The following is a 20,899-nucleotide window of genomic DNA, read 5'->3' as shown; positions in this document are numbered from 1 at the left end:
TTTTCCATCAAAAAAGAAGGCAGAACACCATGATGGTTTTCAATAAGGTGTTTTTTTAAATAGCCCTTATGGGCTATTGTTCACCATGTTGACCCTATAGGTTGACAACATAGTAGTTAATAAATGGCTTCACCCAACCACTAACCGTGCGTGGATAAAAAGTTTTGGTGTTATTCATATTCTCTGGAAAAAAGGCCAAGGAAGCAAAAAATTCTGCCGGTGTATGTAAATTTTTGAGCACAACTGTAGAGTCATTACAAATAGAGTGATCTATTTCAAGTGTTTATTTCTGTGAATGTTGATGATTATGGCTTACAGCCAATGAAAACCCAAAAGTCATTATCTCAGTAAATTAGAATACTTTATAACACCAGCTTGAAAAATGATTTTAAAATCCGAAATGTTGGCCTACTGAAATGTATGTTCAGTAAATGCACTGCTCAATTACTGCATCAATGCGATGTGGCATGGAGGCGACAAGCCTTTGGCACTGCTGAGGTGTTATGGAAGCCCAGGTTGCTTTGATAGCAGCCTTCAGCTAATCTGCATTGTGGGGTCTGGTGTCTCATCTTCCTCTTGACAATACCCCATAGATTCTCTATGTGGTTAAGGCCAGGCGAGTTTGCTGGCCAATCAAGCACAATGATACTGTTGTTTTTAAACCAGATTTTGGTACTTTTAGCAATGTGGACAGGTGCCAAGTCCTGCTGGAGAATGACATTTCCATCTCTAAAAAGCTTGTTGGCAGAGGGAAGCAAGAAGTCCTCTAAAATTTCCTGGTAGACGGCTGCGCTGACTTTGATGTTGATAAAACACAGTGTACCCAACACCAGCAGAAGACATGACTCCCCAAACCATCACTGATTGTGGAAACGTCACACTAGACCTCAAGCAGCTTGGATTGTGTGGCTCTCCACTGTTTCTCCAGACTCTGGGACCTCGATTTCCAAGTGAAATGCAAAATTTACTTTAAACTGAAAACACCTTGGACCACTGAGCTAACAGTCCAGTTCTTTTTCTCCTTGGCCCAGGTAAGACACTTCTGGTGTTGTCTATTGGTCATGAGTGGCTTTGAAACAAGGACATGTAGCCCATGTCCTGGATATGTCTGTGTCTTGAAGCAATGACTCCAGCAACAGTCCACTCCTTGTGACTCTCCCCTACCTTTCTGAATGGCCTTTTCTTAATCCTTTCATGGCTGCAGTTATCCAACTTGCTTGTGCACATTTTTCTACCACACTTTTTCCTTCCAATCAACTTTCCATTAATACGCTTGGATACAGCACTCTGAACAACCAGCTTCTTTAGCAATGACCTTTTGTGGCTTGCCCTCCTTGTGGAGTGTGTCAATATCTGCCTTCTGGACATCTGTCAAGTCAGCAGTCTTCCCCATGATTGTGTAGCCTACTGAAACAGAATAAGGACCCTTTTTGAATGCTTAGGAAGTCTTTGCAGGTGTTTTTGTTAATTATTCTAATTTACTGAGATAATGACTTTTGCGTTTTCATAAATACTTTTAATAGATCACTCTGTAATGACTCTATACGAGTTTCACTTTTTGTATTGAAGAACTGAAATAGATTAACTTTTTGATATTTTAATTTTGTGAGAAGCGCACAAACACAATATATAAATAATCGGAGCACAATTTAATATTATGAAAATGGTATATGATGCGTACATAGAAGCTTACATTAGGAGATTACAGTATATGCCTGAGCATTTCCCAAACATATATGGACAACACAGTGAACAAACATACTGCGAACAGTTCCATACTGCCACAACTTGCGCTTCTGTTTTAGTTGTATGAGTTGTATCCCGGAATTAGTATCCATTTTTTAAAAAATCCAATTTTATTAGACTCCAGAAGAACATACAACTTAAAACCTTTGTAAAACCCGCTGGTTGCATATGAATCCAATGAGTATACTCTGGATATTAAGAATCTAGAATGGGGATCCAACTTTTGCCAGCTGTGGAACTGTAAGTTGCAGCATTTTCAAGTGTCACAGACTGTATGTGTGCATCGTGAAGAGCTCGCTTTATGGTGATCAACTGGAGAGAAATCACAAACTGCGAGTTATTCAAAATGCACACAGAAGTCATATGCCACATTACACTCCATTACTGTGATAAACTGCTTGCAACAGTAATGGCATTCACTATCAATACTGAATGCGTGGCACTGTCTGCAACTCTATCGACATTTGCTTTAATGGTTAGAATTCAAATTGGCACAAATCTGTGAGGGCTCCACAAAAATTAACTTTTCTTATCAATGTCTGAATGCCTTATCACACAGTGCACCATTTGTACTTTCTTCCTACATTCAATATGGTCATTCATCTGATGAAGGTCTCATGTAGACCAAACATTTTACTGGATTGTACCATTTCGGGGGTCTTTTTATCTTTATTAATACAGGGTTGTATTCTTCCCGTGCACCCAACACGTTTACTTTTTTTTTTTTTTTTTTTTTTTTTTTTTTATCTCTTCACTCCTGGGCAATTTTCGAATTTTTGCAGTTGAATTTTTTGCTCCCCTTCTTCCCAGAGCCATAACTTTTTATTTTTCTGTCAATATAATCGTGCAAAGGCTTGTTTTTTTGCAGGACGAGTTTTACTTTTGAACGACACCATTGATTTTACCATGTACTGTACTGTAAATGCGGTGAAACTGCAAAAAAAAAAAAAAAAAAAAGTGCAATTCCACAATAGTTTTTTGGGCTTCTTATTTACCACTAGATTATGGCCCGATGCGATAGCATCACACCTCTTGCCATGTTAACCCACAACACACACTCCTCTCACGTCCACTCACTCCTTCACTCCACATACGACCCCTTCTCTCACTCCGTCTCTCATACTCACGCCGTCATCGCCGCTGCTCCACGATCCCCGACATCTTCTTCCGCCGGCGCCATCCTGGATCCAGACGTCCTTCCACGCCGGCGACATGTTCTTGCGGCGACGCCATCTTGAGTATCGTGAAATCCCGCGATACTCAAGATGGCGTCGCCGGAAGAACATGTCGCCGGCGTGGACGTCGGGATCCAAAATGGCGTTGGCGAAATCTCACGAGTTTTCGCCGACGCCATTTTGGATCCCGACGTCGTCCTCGCCGGAGACATGTTCTTGCGGCGACGCCATCTTGAGTATCGCGGGATTTCGCCGATCCAAAATGGCGTCGCCGCAAGAACATGGCGCCGGCGTGGATACCGTCAGGTTCCAAAATGGCGTCGGCGAAATCTCGCGAGATTTCGCCGACGCCATTTTGGATCCCGACGGCATCCACGCTGGCGACATGCTCTTGCGGCGACGCCATCTTGAGTATCGCGGGATTTCACGATACTCAAGATGGCGGCGCCGCAAGAACATATCGCCGGCGTGGAGGACGTCTGGATCCAGGATGGCGCCGGCGGAAGAAGATGTCGGGGATCGTGGATCAGCGGCGATGACGGCGTGAGTATGAGAGACGGAGTGAAAGAGTGAGTGGACGTGAGTGGAGATGGTGAAAGCTGAGAGGAGTGTGTGTGTTGAGGAGGAGTGGTGTGTTGAGGGTTAACATGGAAAGGTGTGCGGTGACGTCACCGGTTACAACTGGACGGAAGTTGTTACAACCGGAAGCTGCTTAGGGCATTTATTATTATAGATGTTAACTAAATGCTAAACTGACCTGCCATTATGATTCTCCAAGTCATTACAAGTTCATAGACACCAAACATGTCTAGGTTTTTTTTATTTAAGTGGTGAAAAAAAAAAATCCAAAGTTTGTAGGAGAAAATTGCGTCATTTTCCGAGACTCGTAGTGTCTTTATTTTTTTGGCTTCTGGAGCTGGGTGAGGGCTTAACGTTTGCGCATAGAGCGGATTTTTTTCATTGATACCATTTTGGGGTGGAAATTATGTTTTGTTTTTTCGTCACTGCAATGTTGTGGCGGCCAAAAAAACCCTTAATTTTGAAGTTTTGATTTTTTTTCCCCCTCGCTATGCCATTTACCGATCGGATTAATATACGATAGTTTATATTTTGATACATCGGGCGTTTCAGCAGCAATACCAAATGTTTAGCTTTTATTTTGAATGAGGCAGGGGGGGGAATATGAATTTCATTTTTTTTTTTTTTACACTTGCTTCAACAGTCCCCTTAGGAGGTTCACAAAGACAGGCACGGGGTCTTTTGCAGACCCTTGGCTGTCATGGCATCCCAACGGCGCCACACGATCACGTGGCAGAGGCACATCTTGTGACACGTTTCCTGTAAGCGCAAGTTAAATGCCACTGTTAGACTGACAGTGGCATTTAACACGTTAAAGTTAGATGCACATGACAGCTGATCAGATCATGTGCAGGAAAACATGCGAGCTCAGTGTCGGAGCCAGGGCTGTGGAGTCGGTGGTCATTTTGGTGGAGTTGGTGTCGGTATAAAATGGACCGACTCCTAAAATATATAATAAATTGGGTACAGTAGTTCAATGCAGAATGTGCAGAATATTTTTCATAGGAATTTGGGAAAGTTATGAAATGTCCTATAAATGGCTGTTCTATTCCTGATCTAAGGCTACATTCACACACAGCGTTTTTCCTGCGTTTTTTTAGGATATGTTTTTCAGCTGCAAAAGCAGATCAGCTTTTTAAAAAACCACATCACCTGAAAGGTTTTTGAGCTGATAGATAATGTTTTCAATAGCAAAAGCAGATTAGAAAAACGCCACACAAACTGACATGCTCATTCAGCCCAAAAACGGATCTTCACAAAACAATGTGTTTCAGCCATATCTTGAAACCCATGGACTTTGCTGGGATGCCCAGAGTCACTGCATTTTACGGCAAAAAACAGATCCGCAAAAACGCTGTGTGTGAATCATGGCCGTAGCCAGCGAGGGGCAGGGGGGGGGGGGGGGGGCAGCTGCCCCCCCCCCCTTAGAAGCAGGGGCACGCACCTATCAAAACTCACTTGTATGCTGCAGTGCTCCCGTCCTGCACCGGCTCCAGACTGCAGGGGGAAATCTCCCCTCCTCTGTCCTGTCTTCTTCACCAGAGAGAGGAGGGGGAGGGGTGCCTGCCCTGCACAGGATCTGATTCCTGGGCCCCGAGCTGGAGAAAGTGAGAAAGTTGCGCACACGCTGCAGCTGGCAATAAGGGATAGTCTGCAAGAGGGACATGCTGGAAATCTGATTGGAAAAGTGAGGAAATTGGTTATTGCCCCAGAATCCCTAAAATTGATTCCATCTTGAAGAGACGTGCTGGGAAAGGGGCAATTGTCGATCAAGCCACTCGGTGGGGCAGCACTTATTTAATGATTGAGCAATTGCTTGAACTAAAACTGTTTCTTATAGATATGGCAAACCCTCAGGTAACCCTAAATGAAGGTCAATGGACACAGGTGGCTGAATTGAAGGAATTGCTTAATCACCCATTTACCATGACTAAAAAATTACAAGCTGAGGATTTAACTCCTGGCATTTTCATAAGGGAGTGGAAGAACTTTCTATTTTACCTGTCCCAAAGAGGTTTAATCGCAGATGGCATTTCTGCTTCAATGAAACGGCAAGAGACACAGCTATTGGAAAATGAAATTTTTCTGGCAGCTGTTTATGTGGACCCAAGTCATCGTATACTGCTTGATGATCAACAGCTTACTAAAGGAAAAAGGAGCTCTGACTGAGGTAGCAGTTAGGATGAGTGGCCTACAGGAGGACTGCCAGGTGCAAGAGGACTCAGGTCCTGACAGTGCTACTGCTGCCATATCTTCATTCTCATCAGATGAGGAGTTTGACTTTGACAAGTATTTGGATGACATGGAGCAGGCAAAGCGTTGCCGCAAGGAAAAAGATTTCACTCCGTCTCCTATAGCAAGCAGATTGACCATATTTCAGCAAAATATTTCACTTGCTCTCAAAGAAATAGAAAAATTCAACCATTCATCAAATCTGACTGTGCATGAGGCAATTCCTTTATACCCAGAAATTGTTAGAGATGTTGCCCATGTGGTTACGGCTTTGCCTCCAACCCAAGTTAGTGTAGAGAGGTTGCTCTCTGGCCTTAAAATTATTAGGTCAGATTTGAGGTCATCTATGAAGGAGGATCTGATGGAGGCAATTCCATTTGAGAACAAATTCATAGACTGCACAAATGTTATTTAGTATGTTTTTGTTGAAAACTGCTTTTTGCCACTTACATAGTTTATTACATAGGGTGATATATATATATATATATATATATATATATACATATACACACACACACACACACACAAGATATAGATATGTAATCAATATTACATAGTGTATTACATATTTACAATTTATTACAGTTTTTTTGTGTTCTAAAGTTGTATTCCAATAAATATATATTATGTTCTAAATATCTTGATTGTTGTATCATAAAAATGATTAAATGTCTTATGTGCACATTGTACTACAATAAAATTTTCACTTAAATATAAGCAGTATATGTGGGAGTCGGAGTCGTGGAGTCGGTGTAAGGGAAATTGAGGAGTCGCAGGTTTGGCTTAGCTTACCGACTCCACAGCCCTGGTCGGAGCACACATCAGAGGCAGGAACACGACCGATGGTGCATCTATATGTCATCAGTCGGTAAGGGGTTAATGTTCCCTGGACTGGATTTGTAATATACTGTATTTACTATACTTTTAACAAAGTTATACTGATACCAGGAGGTATTTTCATGTACAATATTATAGAATAGTGGGAAGGGAAAGAAGTAAGTGTGAATAAAAATTTAACTTTTATTATAAGAATATAAAATGTGGATAGCTAAAAGGTTTTTCATACATTAGATGTATAAAAGGTCACAGCTAGATTATATAGTCACAGCCGCAACCCACTAGATCCCAATTATACAATATTAAACACTCATTACTTTACCCGGAAAAATTGCTGTAACATCTAAAAGACGGTCGACTGTACTGAAGTTTGAGCTGTACCTACTTTGGTTCAAGAGAAGTGAGAGAATGAACCTCAAAGACTAGAAACATCCTTGTGCCAAGTGGCCTCGCCGACTTGTCGCCCACTACGAGACAGACTTGCTGTACGCCTTTCTGAGCATCAGTAGGTTGTGTGTGGTGCCTGCACTTTACTCCTGCCAAATTCCTTCATGTGTTAATATTACTAGATGGTGGCCAGATTCTAACGCATCAGGTATTCTAGAATATGGCCAGCGGGAGACCGACGTTCAAAAGATGGTCCAGGACGATCCACCACGATCAGCGATCTCACAGCGGGGGCCTGGTCGCTGCTGCGTGTCACACTGAGGCTAAGTACCCACGTTGCAGAAATACTGCGGAAATTTCCGCAGCATTTCAGCAACTCCCGCCGCGGGAAAAACGCGTGCGGAATTCAAGTGCATTCCAAGCGATTTGAAGCATCGCTTGGAATGTGATTGACAGGTTGGTCACACTTGTCAAGCACAGTGTTTGACAATTGTGATCAACTTTTTACTATTGATGCTGCCTATGCAGCATCAATAGTAAAAGATAGAAAGTAAAAAATAATAAAAATTAAAAAAAAAAAAATTAAAAAAAGAAGGTTATTCTCACCTTCCGAGGGCCCCCCGATCTCCTCTCCACGCTCCCGGCATCTTCCGGTCCCAGTAATGCTTAGCGCGAAGGACCGGAGATGACGTCACTCTCGGAAGATGGTAGCGTGCGTCGCGCGAATGCTGCGCCAATTTGTGGCCGGACTACGCCTGCCGCTGATTGGTCGCGGGTGGCCACCCGCGACCAATCAGCGACGCGGGATTTCCGTTACAGACAGAATTAGACGATTATATAGTAGATAGTGTGGAGGAGCAGGTTTTCATTGTGAAAACTTATTGAAAGACCGAGTCCTTAAGGAGGTGACTGAGTTTATAAAGAATTCTGGAGGTCTGCTGTCCAAATAGTGTATTCTGTCATTGGAGACTAAGCTGGAACGTACAGGAACATTACTAGATAGGTATGATGCAGGACATCCAAAAATGTCTGATGAATCAGGGCTGTGGAACTGGTGTACCAACCCTCCGACTCCCCAGCCCTGTCTCACTACTGAGCATGTGCATAAAGTGCAGCACAGATTCATCTTAACTAAAAGCAGAGATCCTTAGATCAGGAACAGAACTGACATTTTTAGGACTTTTCATAACTTTCCCCAAATTATTATGAAAACATTTACAGCACATCTTGCAGTGATCTACTGTACCCAATTTATTATATATTTTAGGAGTCTGAGTCGGCCCATTTTATACTGACACCATCAAAATGGACACAGACTCCATCTCCAACGCCCTGTAAAAAATTCAAGATGAGAAACAGGAACGTCTGGCATCTCAACGCAAATGTTTGCACAGGCTTTGTCAGGAGACAGGCATGTCGTACTCTACATGTCAATGAGCAGCAAAGAAAGGGCCCGTCATTCAGGAATTGAAAGGGATCGTTCATGAGCCGAGAAATCATTATTGCCGGAAGTTTTCATTTGGGGCCATTTAAAGGGTCGGGTGGCAAGTAACAAGTCATGGATATTACAGGAACACATAGGAAGATAAATTCATGGTTTGGACTCGAGACGTTTTGCTGAACACACTCAACAACACGGAACGGCATGAGCAGGCTTGCATGGACATGAACGATGGATATTTTCAACACCTGCTTTAAAACATCAGTTTCTCATGAACCAAGGTATGTACACGGTCCAGATTTCAGCATGATAGTCTATTTTAGAAGTTAATGCAGTTTGTCAGGGTAAAGTAGAGAGGGAATTACACTGTATTTTAATAAATTGTATGAGCACAACACAGAGCCGAAAAATATTTATTCCTGTTATAGACTGGATATTATTGGCCTAATTCCCATCAACTGTTGCAGCATACTACAGCTCTTAGGTGACACCAGCAGTGCGCATCCTCAATTGATAATGAAGAACAGGAGGCGGCTCCATGAATTTAAAGGTCAGGCAGTAGCGAAAGTTCCCCTAACATGTTTCACCAGACAACTGGCTTCATCGGGGGCTATGGAGCATGTGTAGTAATATCTGCATTCATAAGGTTATCATAAAAAAATAGAATTTAAATATTTTAATTTAATTAAGCCTATTTGGCTTCCAAACTTTTTAGCTTAAAAAAACAATTGCCTACAATTGATAGCCTGTAGCCCTGAGGTTGAAATACTGCACTTCAGATGTCTTTCTTTTTTTGAAGTGGATGGGACGCCAGCAGAGGCTTTATGTATTTCATCTGGAGTTTTTTCATATAATGCCAAAAATTACCAATGCATAGACAAACTGTAGGAGCAAGTAAAATATTGAACATTTTTCACCCTTAAATATGATAAAATCATTCCATTACCTCACATCTTTGCCAACAGTCATGGCGGCAATGACTTTCTTCACCGCTTCCTTGCGCTTCTCCTTCTTTTCATTATTTAATTCTGCTTTCAATTCGAAGATCTCTCCTAAAATCAGACACATTTTATTCAGTATGCACACAACATACAGGATACAAAAGATACAGAACAGTATACAACAGACATGGGACAAGATTCAACACTTTCGGAAAGAGAAGGGAAGAATTATTTACACCAGAACATATTTTGGATTTCTTTGGAAAGCGCAGATGTCGATACAGCTGACCTGTAAAACTATAGACTTAAATCATATACAGTGGGGGAAATTATTATTTGATCCCTTGCTGGTTTTGTAAGTTTGCCCACTGACAAAGACATGAACAGTCTAATTTTAACCCCTTCATGACCTCCGCCGTACTAGTACTGCAGAGGTCGCTTCCCTTCCTTTGATGTGGGCTCCAGCGCTGAGTTCTTTACCGGGACATGTCAGCTGTTTTGAACAGCTGACATGTGCCCGCAATAGCCACGGGCAGATTCGCGATCCAATTATCTAGTTAAATGCTGCTGTCAAACTCTGACAGCAGGACTTAATGCGCGCTTCCGGCCATTGGACCGAAAATACGCACACCGGTGACCCGCGTCACGTGACTGGGGGAGGGGGGGGTCACCGGGGTGTTGGCATGACAACCTGAGGTCTCCTTGAGACTTCTATGGTTGTTGATGCCGGATTGCTAGTGGTCGGCGCTCATAGCAATGCAGTAATTCAGCCACATATAGGCGATCTGCTCTCTATTCGCCTCTATGTAGCAGAGGCGATCGGGCTATGGCAGCTTCTAGTCTCCCATGGGGGCTTTTGAAGCATGCCAAAAGTTAAAAAAATGTTTGTAAAAATATTAAAAAAAACAAACAAAAGTTTAAATCACCCCCCTTTCACCCCATTCAAAATAAAATCAAAACATGCACATTTTTGGTATCCCCGCATTCATAATCGCCCGATCAATAAAAAAAAAAAAAAAAAAAAAAAAAGGATTAATCTGATCGCTAAATGGCGTAGTGAGAAAAAAAATTCAAAACGCCAGAATTTCTTTTTTTGGTCACAGCGACATTGCATTAAAATGCAATAACGGGCGATCAAAAGATTGTATCGGCACCAAAATGGTATCATTAAAAACATCAGCTCAGCGCGGAAAAAATAAGCCCTCACCCAACTCGAGATCACGAAAAATAGAGACGCTACAGGTATCGGAGAAAGGCGTTTTTTTTTTTTTCCACACAAACTTTGGCATTTTTTTTTTTTTCACCACTTAGATAAAAAAGAACCTAGACATGTTTGGTGTCTATGAACTCGAAATGACCTGGAGAATCATAATGGCAGGTCAGTTTTAGCATTTAGTGAACATGTTGAAAAAAAAAAAAACAAGTGTGAGATTGCACTTGTTTTTGCAATTTCATCGCACTTGGAATTTTTTTCCCATTTTTTAGTACACGACACGGTAAAATAAGCCCTCACATGACCATATTGATGGAAAAAAAGAATTTATGGGCTCTGGGAAGAAGGTGAGCAAAAACAGAAATGAAAAAGGGCAGGGTCTTGAAGGGGTTAAGGGTAGGGTATTTTTAGCATTGAGAAATAGAATATCAAATCCAGAAAATCACATTGTATAAATTATATAAATTTATTTGCATTTTGCAGTGAGAAATAAGTGTTTGATCCCTCTGGCAAACAAGACTTAGTACTTGGTGGCTTTTAAAACCCTTGTTGGCAAGCACAGCAGTCAGACGTCTTTTGTAGTTGATGATGAGGTTTGCGCACGTCAGGAGGAATTTTGGTCCACTCCTCTTTGCAGATCATCTCTAAATCATTAAGATTTTGCGGCTGTCGCTTGGCAACTTGTAGCTTCAACTCCCACCATAAGTTTTCTAAGGTCTGGAGACTGACTAGGCCACTCCATGACCTTAAAGTGCTTCTTTTTGTGCCACTCCTTTATTGCCTGGGCTGTATGTTTTGGGTCTTGCTGGAAAACCCAGCCATAACCCATTTTCAATGTTCTGGAGGAGGGAAGGAGGTTGTCACTCATGATTTTACGGTACACGGCTCCATCCATTCTCCCATTGATGCGGGGACGTAGTCTTGTGCCCTTAGCAGAGAAACACCCCCAAAACATAATGTTTCCACTTCCATGCTTGACAGTGGGGACGGTGTTCTTTGGGTCATAGGCAGCATTTCTCTTACTCCAAACACGGCGAGTTGAGTTAATGCCAAAGTCCTCAATTTTTGTCTCATCTGACCACAGCACCTTCTCCCAATCACTCACAGAATTATCCAGGTGTTCATTGGCAAACTTCAGACGGGTCTGCACGTGCCTTCTTGAGCAGGAGGACCTTGCGGGCACTGCAGGATTGTAAACCTTTACAGCGTAATAAGTTACCAATGGTTTTCTTGGTGACTCTGGTCCCAGCTGCCTTGAGATCATTAACAAGTTCCCCCAGTGTAGTTTTAGGATGATCTCTCACCTTCCTCATTATCAAGGATATCCCACGAGGTGAGATTTTGCATGGTGCCCCAGGTCAATGTCGATTGACAGTCATTTTGTATTTCTTCCATTTTCTTACTATTGCATCAACAGTTGTCTCCTTCTCACCCAGCGTCTTACATATGGTTTTGTAGCCCATTGCAGCTTTGTGCCAGTCTATGATCTTGTCCCGGACATCCTTATAAAGCTCTTTGGTCTTGCCCATGTTGTAGAGGTTAGAGTCTGACTGATTAATTGCATCTGTGGACAGGAGTCTTTTATAAAGGTGACTATGTAAGACCGCTGTCTTCAATGCAGGTAACGAGTTGATTAGGAGCATCTAACTGGTCTGTAGGAGCCAAAACTCTTAATAGTTGGTAGGGGATCAAATACTTATTTCTCACTGCAAAATGCAAATAGATTTATACAAAGATTTTCTGGATTTTGCTTTTGATATTCTCTCAATGTTAAAATTAACCTACCCCTAAAATTATAGACTGTTCATGTCTTTGTCAGTGGACAAACTTAGAAAATCAGCAAGGGATCAAATATTTCCCCCACTGTATGCCAACGATAGCTACGGACTATTTAAAGGGTAAACATTAAAAAATTTTTTGTATGTATCTGACCATTAAATATTCTCTAGACAGATGGGTATTTTTGTCCTGAGACTTCTCCAATCAACCACACAAAGTGCAAAAAGCGGTCAGCAGGCAAGATCCTGCATATGCGCGCAGACAGTGCTGCACGAATACAACAGAAAATCTATGGGTCTGTACACCACTGTGTACACACGGTTTCATCTTCTGAACAATAAGCAGGGGTCTCAGGACGCCGACTTCCACCACCAATATAAAAGAGGTTTAGGAAGCTGTAACAAAAATCTATAAAGTTTACAACTCAATTTATTTAAATCCGCTTATACATCAGCCTACTAATTCCAAAATGCAAGATACACACGTGTTCAAAATTGTTGGTACCCCTCGTTTAAATGACAGAAAAACCCACAATGGAAACAGAAATAACTTGAATTTGCCCAAAGTAATAAGAAATCAAAAAAATCTATGACAATAAACAAACAAAAATCAGACATAGCTTTTCAACCATGCTTCCACAGAATGTTTAAACAAATATAACTCATGAAATAGGCCTGGACAGAAATGATGGTACCCCTAAAAATACTGTGACAAAAGGGACATGATAAATCAAGGTGTGTCCACTAATTAGCATCACAGATGTCTGCAATCTTAGAATCAGTGAGTGGGCCTGTATAGAGGGCTACAGATACTCACTGTGATGTTTGGCGACATGGTGGGTATCACACTCAACATGGACCAGAGGAAGCGGAGGAAGAGGTGTCTCAGGAGGTTAGAAAGAAAATTATAGACAAATCTGTTACAGGTAAAAGTTATAAGACCATCTCCAAGCAGCTTGATGTTCCTGTGACTACAGTTGCACATATTATTCAGAAATTTAAGCTCCATGGGACTGTAGCCAACCTTCCTGGACGTGGCCACAGGAGTTAAATTGATGACAATTCAAAGAGACGGATAATACAAACGGTAACAAAAGAGCCCAGAAAAATTCTAAACATATTAAAGGTGAACTTCAACCTCAAGGAACATCAGTGTCAGATCACACCATCCATCGTTATATGAGCCAAAGTGGAATTCATGGGAGACAACCAAGGAGGGCGACACCATTGTTGGAAGAAAAAAAAAAAAAAAATCATGAAGAAGCCAGAGTGGAATTTGCCAAACTACATGTTGACAAGCCACGAAGCTTCTGGGAGAATGTCCTATGGACAGATGAGACAAAAATGGAACATCAGCTCTATATTCACAGATGGAAAAATGAAGCATATCAAGAAAAGAACGCTGCCCCTACTGTGAAACATGGAGGAGGCTCTGTTATGTTCTGGTGCTGCTTTGCTGCATCAGGCACAGGGTGTCTAGAATCTGTGCAGGGTACAATGAGATCTCAAGACTATCAAGGGATTCTAGAGAGAAATGTACTGTCCAGTGTCAGAAATCTTGGTCTCAGTTGCAGGTCATGGGTCTTACAACAGGATAATGACCCAAAAGACACAGCTAAAAACACTCAAGAATGGCTAAGAGGAAAACATTTGACTATTCTGAAGTGGCCTTCTATAAGCCCTGACCTAAATCCTATTGAGCATCTTTGGAAAGAGCTGAAACATGCCGTCTGGAAAAGGCAACCTTTAAACACGAGACCAACTGGAGAAGTTTTCTCTTGAGGAGTGGGCCAAAATACCTGTCGAGAGGTGCAAAAGTCTCATTGAGTTACAGGAATCATTTTATTGCAGCGATTGCCTCCAAAGGTTGTGCAACAAAATATTAAGTAAAGGGTACCATCATTTCTGTCCAGGCCTATTTTTTTTTTTTTTTTTTAATTCTGTGGAAGCATGGTGGAAAAGCAATGGCTGACTTTCATTTGTTCATTCATAGATTTTTTATTACTACTTTAGTCAGAATCAAGTTATTTCTGTGTCCATTGTGGGTTTTTCTGTCATTAAACGAGGGGTACCAACAATTTTGACCACGTGGGTAGCAGAGAAAAAAATACCACACCTTTCTTGTTTGTGGTAAAGTACTTTGAATCGGTCATTTTGCACGTTCTCCTCAGGCACCTACAGAAAACAGACAAGGAATATTAGAACATAAATTAATATGACAGATTACATCCCATCAATTACATATGCCATCTAAACCTCCTACAATATAAGATCAAGTAATTAGAAAAAATGTAAAATATTTCTTATGCACAAATCTGAGATGTCTATCATCCAGGTTCAGGCTTGGAGATTTCCAATTTCTTCCAAGCAAACAAGGCTTAGGGTCTGGGAGCTGTACTACATCCCCCATCCATCAATCCAATGGGGCCTAATGTTTTGCCATTTACCTAAAAGTAAGGTGCCAGAATTCATGCTTGCTACCATTGTAGCTCTGTGATGGGAGGAGAGGCGCATGCATCTAAAGATATGTACAATGGATAGTACTGTTCTGGAATGTGGGCGCTCGCGCCATCTGGTTACACTAGGACACCATGCGGGCACTCGTTATACTACTTATTCGGATAACAAAGGACAGATTCTAGGGCTATAGAAATTAAGGCATAAAAGATGTACTACTATATGCTAGAGATATACAGGACACTTAGTGCATGTAGATCGCGAAAGTCAAGTAAGCCATTAAAAAAATTTGTCCCAAAAACACAAAACGTGATATTAAGCCTTGTGCCCAGCTATTTCTTTTTCTAGAAATTATTGGGCAATACATGGTGCAGTACAAGAGTACAAAACATCTGAATCATGTTCCTGAAGAAATGGGGCCAGCATGCAAAGCAGGAAAACCACGGCTAATGACCAAGTTTCCCATTTCAATAGCAGCACAATAGAGGCTGTGTCTAGTAGGTGACACCACAAGATAGCTGGAGTTTTAATGGCGTGTATCAGTGCTCTGCCAGAAAGAGTAAAATGGGAGCTGGAACTCAGCAAAAGACTGTGGAGGGCAAGCATTTATCACTGCTGAAACTTCATCAAAATGCAAAGTGTGAACAGAAATGTAAAATGTTTGTGTCTATGCAGGAAGTAGTCTATGGAGACCACTCAAAAGGCATCAAAACGTCTGTACTGCTCTGTATATAGCTCTTTGTACGTGGACAGCAGCACAGGTGCTCTCTGTGCTTCATACTGCAGTCAGACAATGTGTGACACGATATGGTATATGGATGCTTTCCTCTACTTTGCATTCTGAGTGTCCGCTTTGACAATTAATGTCAATGCAAAAAAAAAAAAAAAAAAAAAAAAATGGTGGAAAAAACAGCACACCAACGGCAATAGTGTTTAACTATGTCTACGAGTAAGTGGACCAATGAGAGAGATCTGCCTGGAATGGACCAAAGTAGGGTACTAGGTTTGAAACCTCTCTCTCTGCTCTATTTCTATTTTCTCCAATAACCCCTCACAACAGCACACAGAAGAAATACCCAAGAGTAATGTAGGGAGGGTTAATAGCCTGAAGGATTTTTCTCCCAAAGTCTTTAACAGACATAAAGTTTAGTCTGTTATGTCTGGAGAATGTATGGACTGAAGACCAGGTAGCAGCTCTGCATATCTGATCAATGGACGATCTGTCTTTCTCAGCCCAGGGAACCGATACCGCTCTGGTAGAGTGAGCCATTAACTTCTCCGAAGGCAAAAGGCTCTGGATTTGGTATGCCTCAGTGACTGCTCTCTTGATCAAGTTGGCAATTGTGGATCTGGAGGTTTTCTTCTGCTTATTCGGACCCCGAAGATGGATAAACAGATACTGGTCCTTCCTGCACTTCTCCATTTCCTGGAGATAGTGAAGAACTGTTTTCCGTACGTCCAAAGTGTGGAACTCCTTTTCTTTTTCATTCGTCGGATTTTGATAGAAGAAGGGAAGGATTATGTCCCGAGACCTGTGGAACTCTGAAACCTTCTTAGGTAGGAACGATGGGTCTAGTCGAAGAATTAGTCAGTCCCCCAGGACTCATGTAGGGCTTGTTAATTGAGAGAGCCTATAATTCGCCCACTCTCCTGGTTATAGACATGGCTACAAGAAAAGCCACTTTCCAGGAAAGTCTGTCCAAATCTATAGATAACGGCTCAAAGGATGGCAGTGTGAGTCCTTTAAGGACAATATTGAGGTCCCAGGAAGGGAGCAGATTCATAACTCTGGGACGTAGGCAAGATGCTGTTATAAAATCTCTTTACCCAGCAGTGGTGGGCTAGGGTCTGGTTGAAATAAGACCTTAGAGCTGCCGCCTGGACCTTGAGGGTATTAAGTTTGAAACGTTTCTCTAGACCTTCTTGTAGAAAATCCAGGATCCGTGTGGTATTTGGTTGACACAAGTCTGGCTGCTCAGGTGCACTCCGATGAATGTCTTCCATGTCTTCTGATTTATGGCGTTAGTTACTGGTTTCCTACTTCTCTGCAGCGTTCTAATAACCATCTGAAAGAACCCTGGCTTTCAAGATTGAGAATCCATAAGTCAGGTGTAGCTTCTTGGGATTTGGATGATGGATTGATCCCTGGGGAAGGAGGTATCTGATTGGGAAAGCATTACATAACAGTCTATACTTAAGTTGGTTAGAGTACTGAACCAGCTTCTTTAGGTCCAGAATGGTGCCACTAGAATCACTTTGGAAACTGTGCGACCTTCGTGTTCTGACCACTTGTGAAGAGGTCTACTTCCCTACTTCCAGAAGACCCCACCTTGTAGTTAATATCTGAAAGATAATAGAAGGAAAGTTCTGCTCCAGCTGCTATTAAAATCTTCTTTAATGAAAAACCATTAAAACATACAATGGTGAAGACTCTCCATGTAACCACACCACAACAGAGATGACAGGCTACGCGTTTCGACCAGACGGTCTTTGTCAAAGCCATGTTTGAAATTTGCCTTAGATTAGACATATATATGTAGCTTAACGAATAAAACATCATATAAAAATCACATGAGCCAATCCAATTGGACACATGTAATTGAATACAAAGTCGACATACCCTCATCATTTGGGGTGGAGATATTTCTGCCATACCAGATTTTATAAAATATATTAATTCTAATAACTATAATATCAAATTCACGTATAACTACAGTTCTAACAATATTTCATTTCTGGATCTGTGTTTGAGTGGCACAGATGGTGCGGTCATTCATACCAAAACGCACCATAAACCATACAGTGGGAACACGGTGCTACATGCAAGGAGCAGTCATTCAAAACATACAATCAGGTCAGTCCCTGTTGGTGAATACACCAGAGTTAAACGTAATTGCAGCTCAGAAGAATCCTTGCAAGAGGAATTTGCACATGTTACCAATAAATTGACAAATCGCAATTATCCAAAATGGACCCTAACTAGAGCACAAAAAAATAGTGCAAACCAAAGATCGAAATGACTTGCTGGCATCAAGCACAGAAGGGAAAAAAAAGGCAATAACTATGGGAAAAAAACCCTATATACACTCACTGGCCACTTTATTAGGTACACCATGCTAGTAAGGGGTTGGACCCCCTTTTGCCTTCAGAACTGCCTCAATTCTTCGTGGCAGAGATTCAACAAGGTGCTGGAAGCATTCCTCAGAGATTTTGGACCATATTGACATGACGGCATCACACAGTTGGCGCAGATTTGTCGGCTGCACATCCCTGATGCGAATCTCCCGTTCCACCACATCCCAAAGATGCTCTATTGGATTGAGATCTGGTGACTGAGGAGGCCATTTGAGTACAGTAAACTCATTGTCATGTTCAAGAAACCAATCTGAGATGATTCGAGCTTTATGACATGGCGCATTATCCTGCTGAAAGTAGCCATCAGATGTTGGGTACATTGTGGTCATAAAGGGATGGACATGGTCAGCAACAATACTCAGGTAGGCTGTGGCGTTGCAACGATGCTCAATTGGTACCAAGGGGCCCAAAGAGTGCCCAGAAAAAATTCCCCACACCATGACACCACCACCACCAGCCTGAACCGTTGATACAAGGCAGGATGGATCCATGCTTTCATGTTGTTTACGCCAAATTCTGACCCTACCATCCGAATGTCGCAGCAGAAATCGAGACTCATCAGACCAGGCAACGTTTTTCCAATCTTCTACTGTCCAATTTCGATGAGCTTGTGCAAATTGTAGCCTCAGTTTCCTGTTCTTAGCTGAGAGGAGTGGTACCCAGTGTGGTCTTCTGCTGCTGTAGCCCATCTGCCTCAAAGTTCGACGCACTGTGCGTTCAGAGATGCTCTTCTGCCTACCTTGGTTGTAACGGGTGGCAATTTGAGTCACTGTTGCCTTTCTATCAGCTCGAACCAGTCTGCCCATTCTCCTCTGACCTCTGGCATCAACATGGCATTTCCGGCCACAGAACTGCCGCTCACTGGATTTTTTTTCTTTTTCGGACCATTCTCTGTAAACCCTAGAGATGGTTGTGCGTGAAAATCCCAGTAGATCAGCAGTTTCTGAAATTCTCAGACCAGCCCTTCTGGCACCAACAATCATGCCACGTTCAAAGGCACTCAAATCACCTTTCTTCCCCATACTGATGCTCGGTTTGAACTGCAGGAGATTGTCTTGACCATGTCTACATGCCTAAATGCACTGAGTTGCCGCCATGTGATTGGCTGATTAGAAATTAAGTCTTAACACACAGTTGGACAGGTGTACCTAATAAAGTGGCCAGTGAGTGTATGTTTCCAGTATAGCCCGCAATTCACATCTATAAAAAATATTGTTCACAAGTTTCTACCCATTCTGCACCAGGATAATGAATTGGTTAAAAGGTTATCATCAGGAATTAATGTGGTGTCAAGAAAAGCACCGTCTTTAGGGAGTATATTATCCCCCAGCATGTTTTCACTAACACATCACAAGCCTAAAGAAAACTGGTTAACGGTGAAGGGCTTTTACAAATGTGGTGCTAACATTTGTAAAATATGCAAATATGCCCAAATTTCTCAGGAATTCACTAATAATGATCATACTTCATGTTTTAAAATAAAAAATTATATCAATTGCAATTCTAGCAACATAGTGTATAAAATTAATTGTGAACAATGTGATTTATCCTATGTTGGTTGCACCTCGAGGCAGCTAAAAATAAGAATAAGGGAACATTTAAATGATATTAGCAATACAAATAATTTTATACGGAATGTCTCAGCAGTTTCCAAACATTTTATTGATTGCCATGCCCGCAATACATCACACCTTAAAGTTCAGGGAATAGAAAAAGTAAACCTGTCATCCCGTGGGGGAGACATCAGGCGATGTCTCCTTACTCGGGAAGCATTTTGGATATAACATTTAAATACTAGACATCCAAACGGTCTCAATAAGAGACATGATCTATTGTTGCATTATTGTTGAATTTCCCCTTTTTTTTTTTTTTCCCAAAAGAGAAAAAAACTTTGGGTTTTTTTTTTTTTTCTTCTTCTATGTCGACTTTGTATTCAATTACATGTGTCCAATTGGATTGGCTCATGTGATCATGTGATTTTTATATGATGTTTTATTCGTTAAGCTACATATATATGTCTAATCTAAGGCAAATTTCAAACATGGCTTTGACAAAGACCGTCTGGTCGAAACGCGTAGCCTGTCATCTCTGTTGTGGTGTGGTTACATGGAGAGTCTTCACCATTGTATGTTTTAATGGTTTTTCATTAAAGAAGATTTTAATAGCAGCTGGAGCAGAACTTTCCTTCTATGGTCTATGACGTTGGTCTGCACGGAGCTCCGAGTTTCTGCGCTTGATCTCTGGTGAGCTGGCTATTTCTTTCTATTTCTATTTGAATATCTGAAAGACCTTGGGGTCTAAACCAGGGCTGTGGAGTCGGTAAGCCAAACCTGCGACTCCTCAATTTCCCTTACACCGACTCCCACATATATTGCTTATATTTAAGTGAAAAATTTATTGTAGTACAATGTGAACAGACATTTAATCATTTTTAGGATACAATAATCAAGATATTTAGATAGAACATAATATATATTTATTGGAATACAACTTTAGAACAAAAACTGTAATAAATTGTAAATATGTAATACACTATGTAATATCGATTACATATATACAGTAGAGACCAAAAGTTTGGACACACCTCATTCGCTCAGCAAGAGAATGCCAAGAGTGTGCAAAGCAGTAATCAAAGCAAAAGGTGGCTACATTGAAGAACCTAGAATATAAGACATTTTCAGTTGTTTCACACTTTTTTGTTAATTATATAATTCCACATGTGTTAATTCATAGTTTTGATGCCTTCAGAGTGAATCTACAATTTTCATAGTCATGAAAATAAAGAAAACTCTTTGAGTGAGAAGGTGTTTCCAAACTTTTGGTCTGTACTGTACATATATATATATATATATATATATATATATATATATATATACACACACACTATGACTTATCTCAGCTAAGACAAACCCTAGATCCTCAGGCTACATTCACACCATGGGCGTAGCCAGGATCAAACCCGAGAGGGGCAGAACCTC

At 41.4% G+C, this 20,899-nt stretch overlaps 1 protein-coding gene across 3 annotated transcripts in view; it reads right to left on the bottom strand.

The window, feature by feature from the left end:
* AP2B1 (adaptor related protein complex 2 subunit beta 1) overlaps positions 1-20,899 on the bottom strand; it is a 134,174-nt gene that overhangs the window by 105,931 nt on the left and 7,344 nt on the right. For all 3 annotated transcript variants that reach the window (XM_073573646.1, XM_073573650.1, XM_073573655.1), the window contains exons 2-3: positions 14,446-14,504; positions 9,344-9,449 (exon numbers count right to left, since the gene is read on the bottom strand). In XM_073573646.1, the coding sequence (XP_073429747.1) occupies positions 9,344-9,449; positions 14,446-14,482 (143 nt within the window). In that variant the 5' untranslated portion in view covers positions 14,483-14,504. The remainder of the gene's footprint in view (positions 1-9,343; positions 9,450-14,445; positions 14,505-20,899) is intronic.

This window comes from Dendrobates tinctorius, unplaced genomic scaffold (assembly GCF_039654945.1).
Source record: "Dendrobates tinctorius isolate UK_male_01 unplaced genomic scaffold, ASM3965494v1 ptg000007l, whole genome shotgun sequence".
Lineage (NCBI taxonomy): Eukaryota > Metazoa > Chordata > Amphibia > Anura > Dendrobatidae > Dendrobates > Dendrobates tinctorius.
Note: the sequence above shows the minus strand (reverse complement) of the source record. Positions and strands in the feature narration are given on the sequence as shown.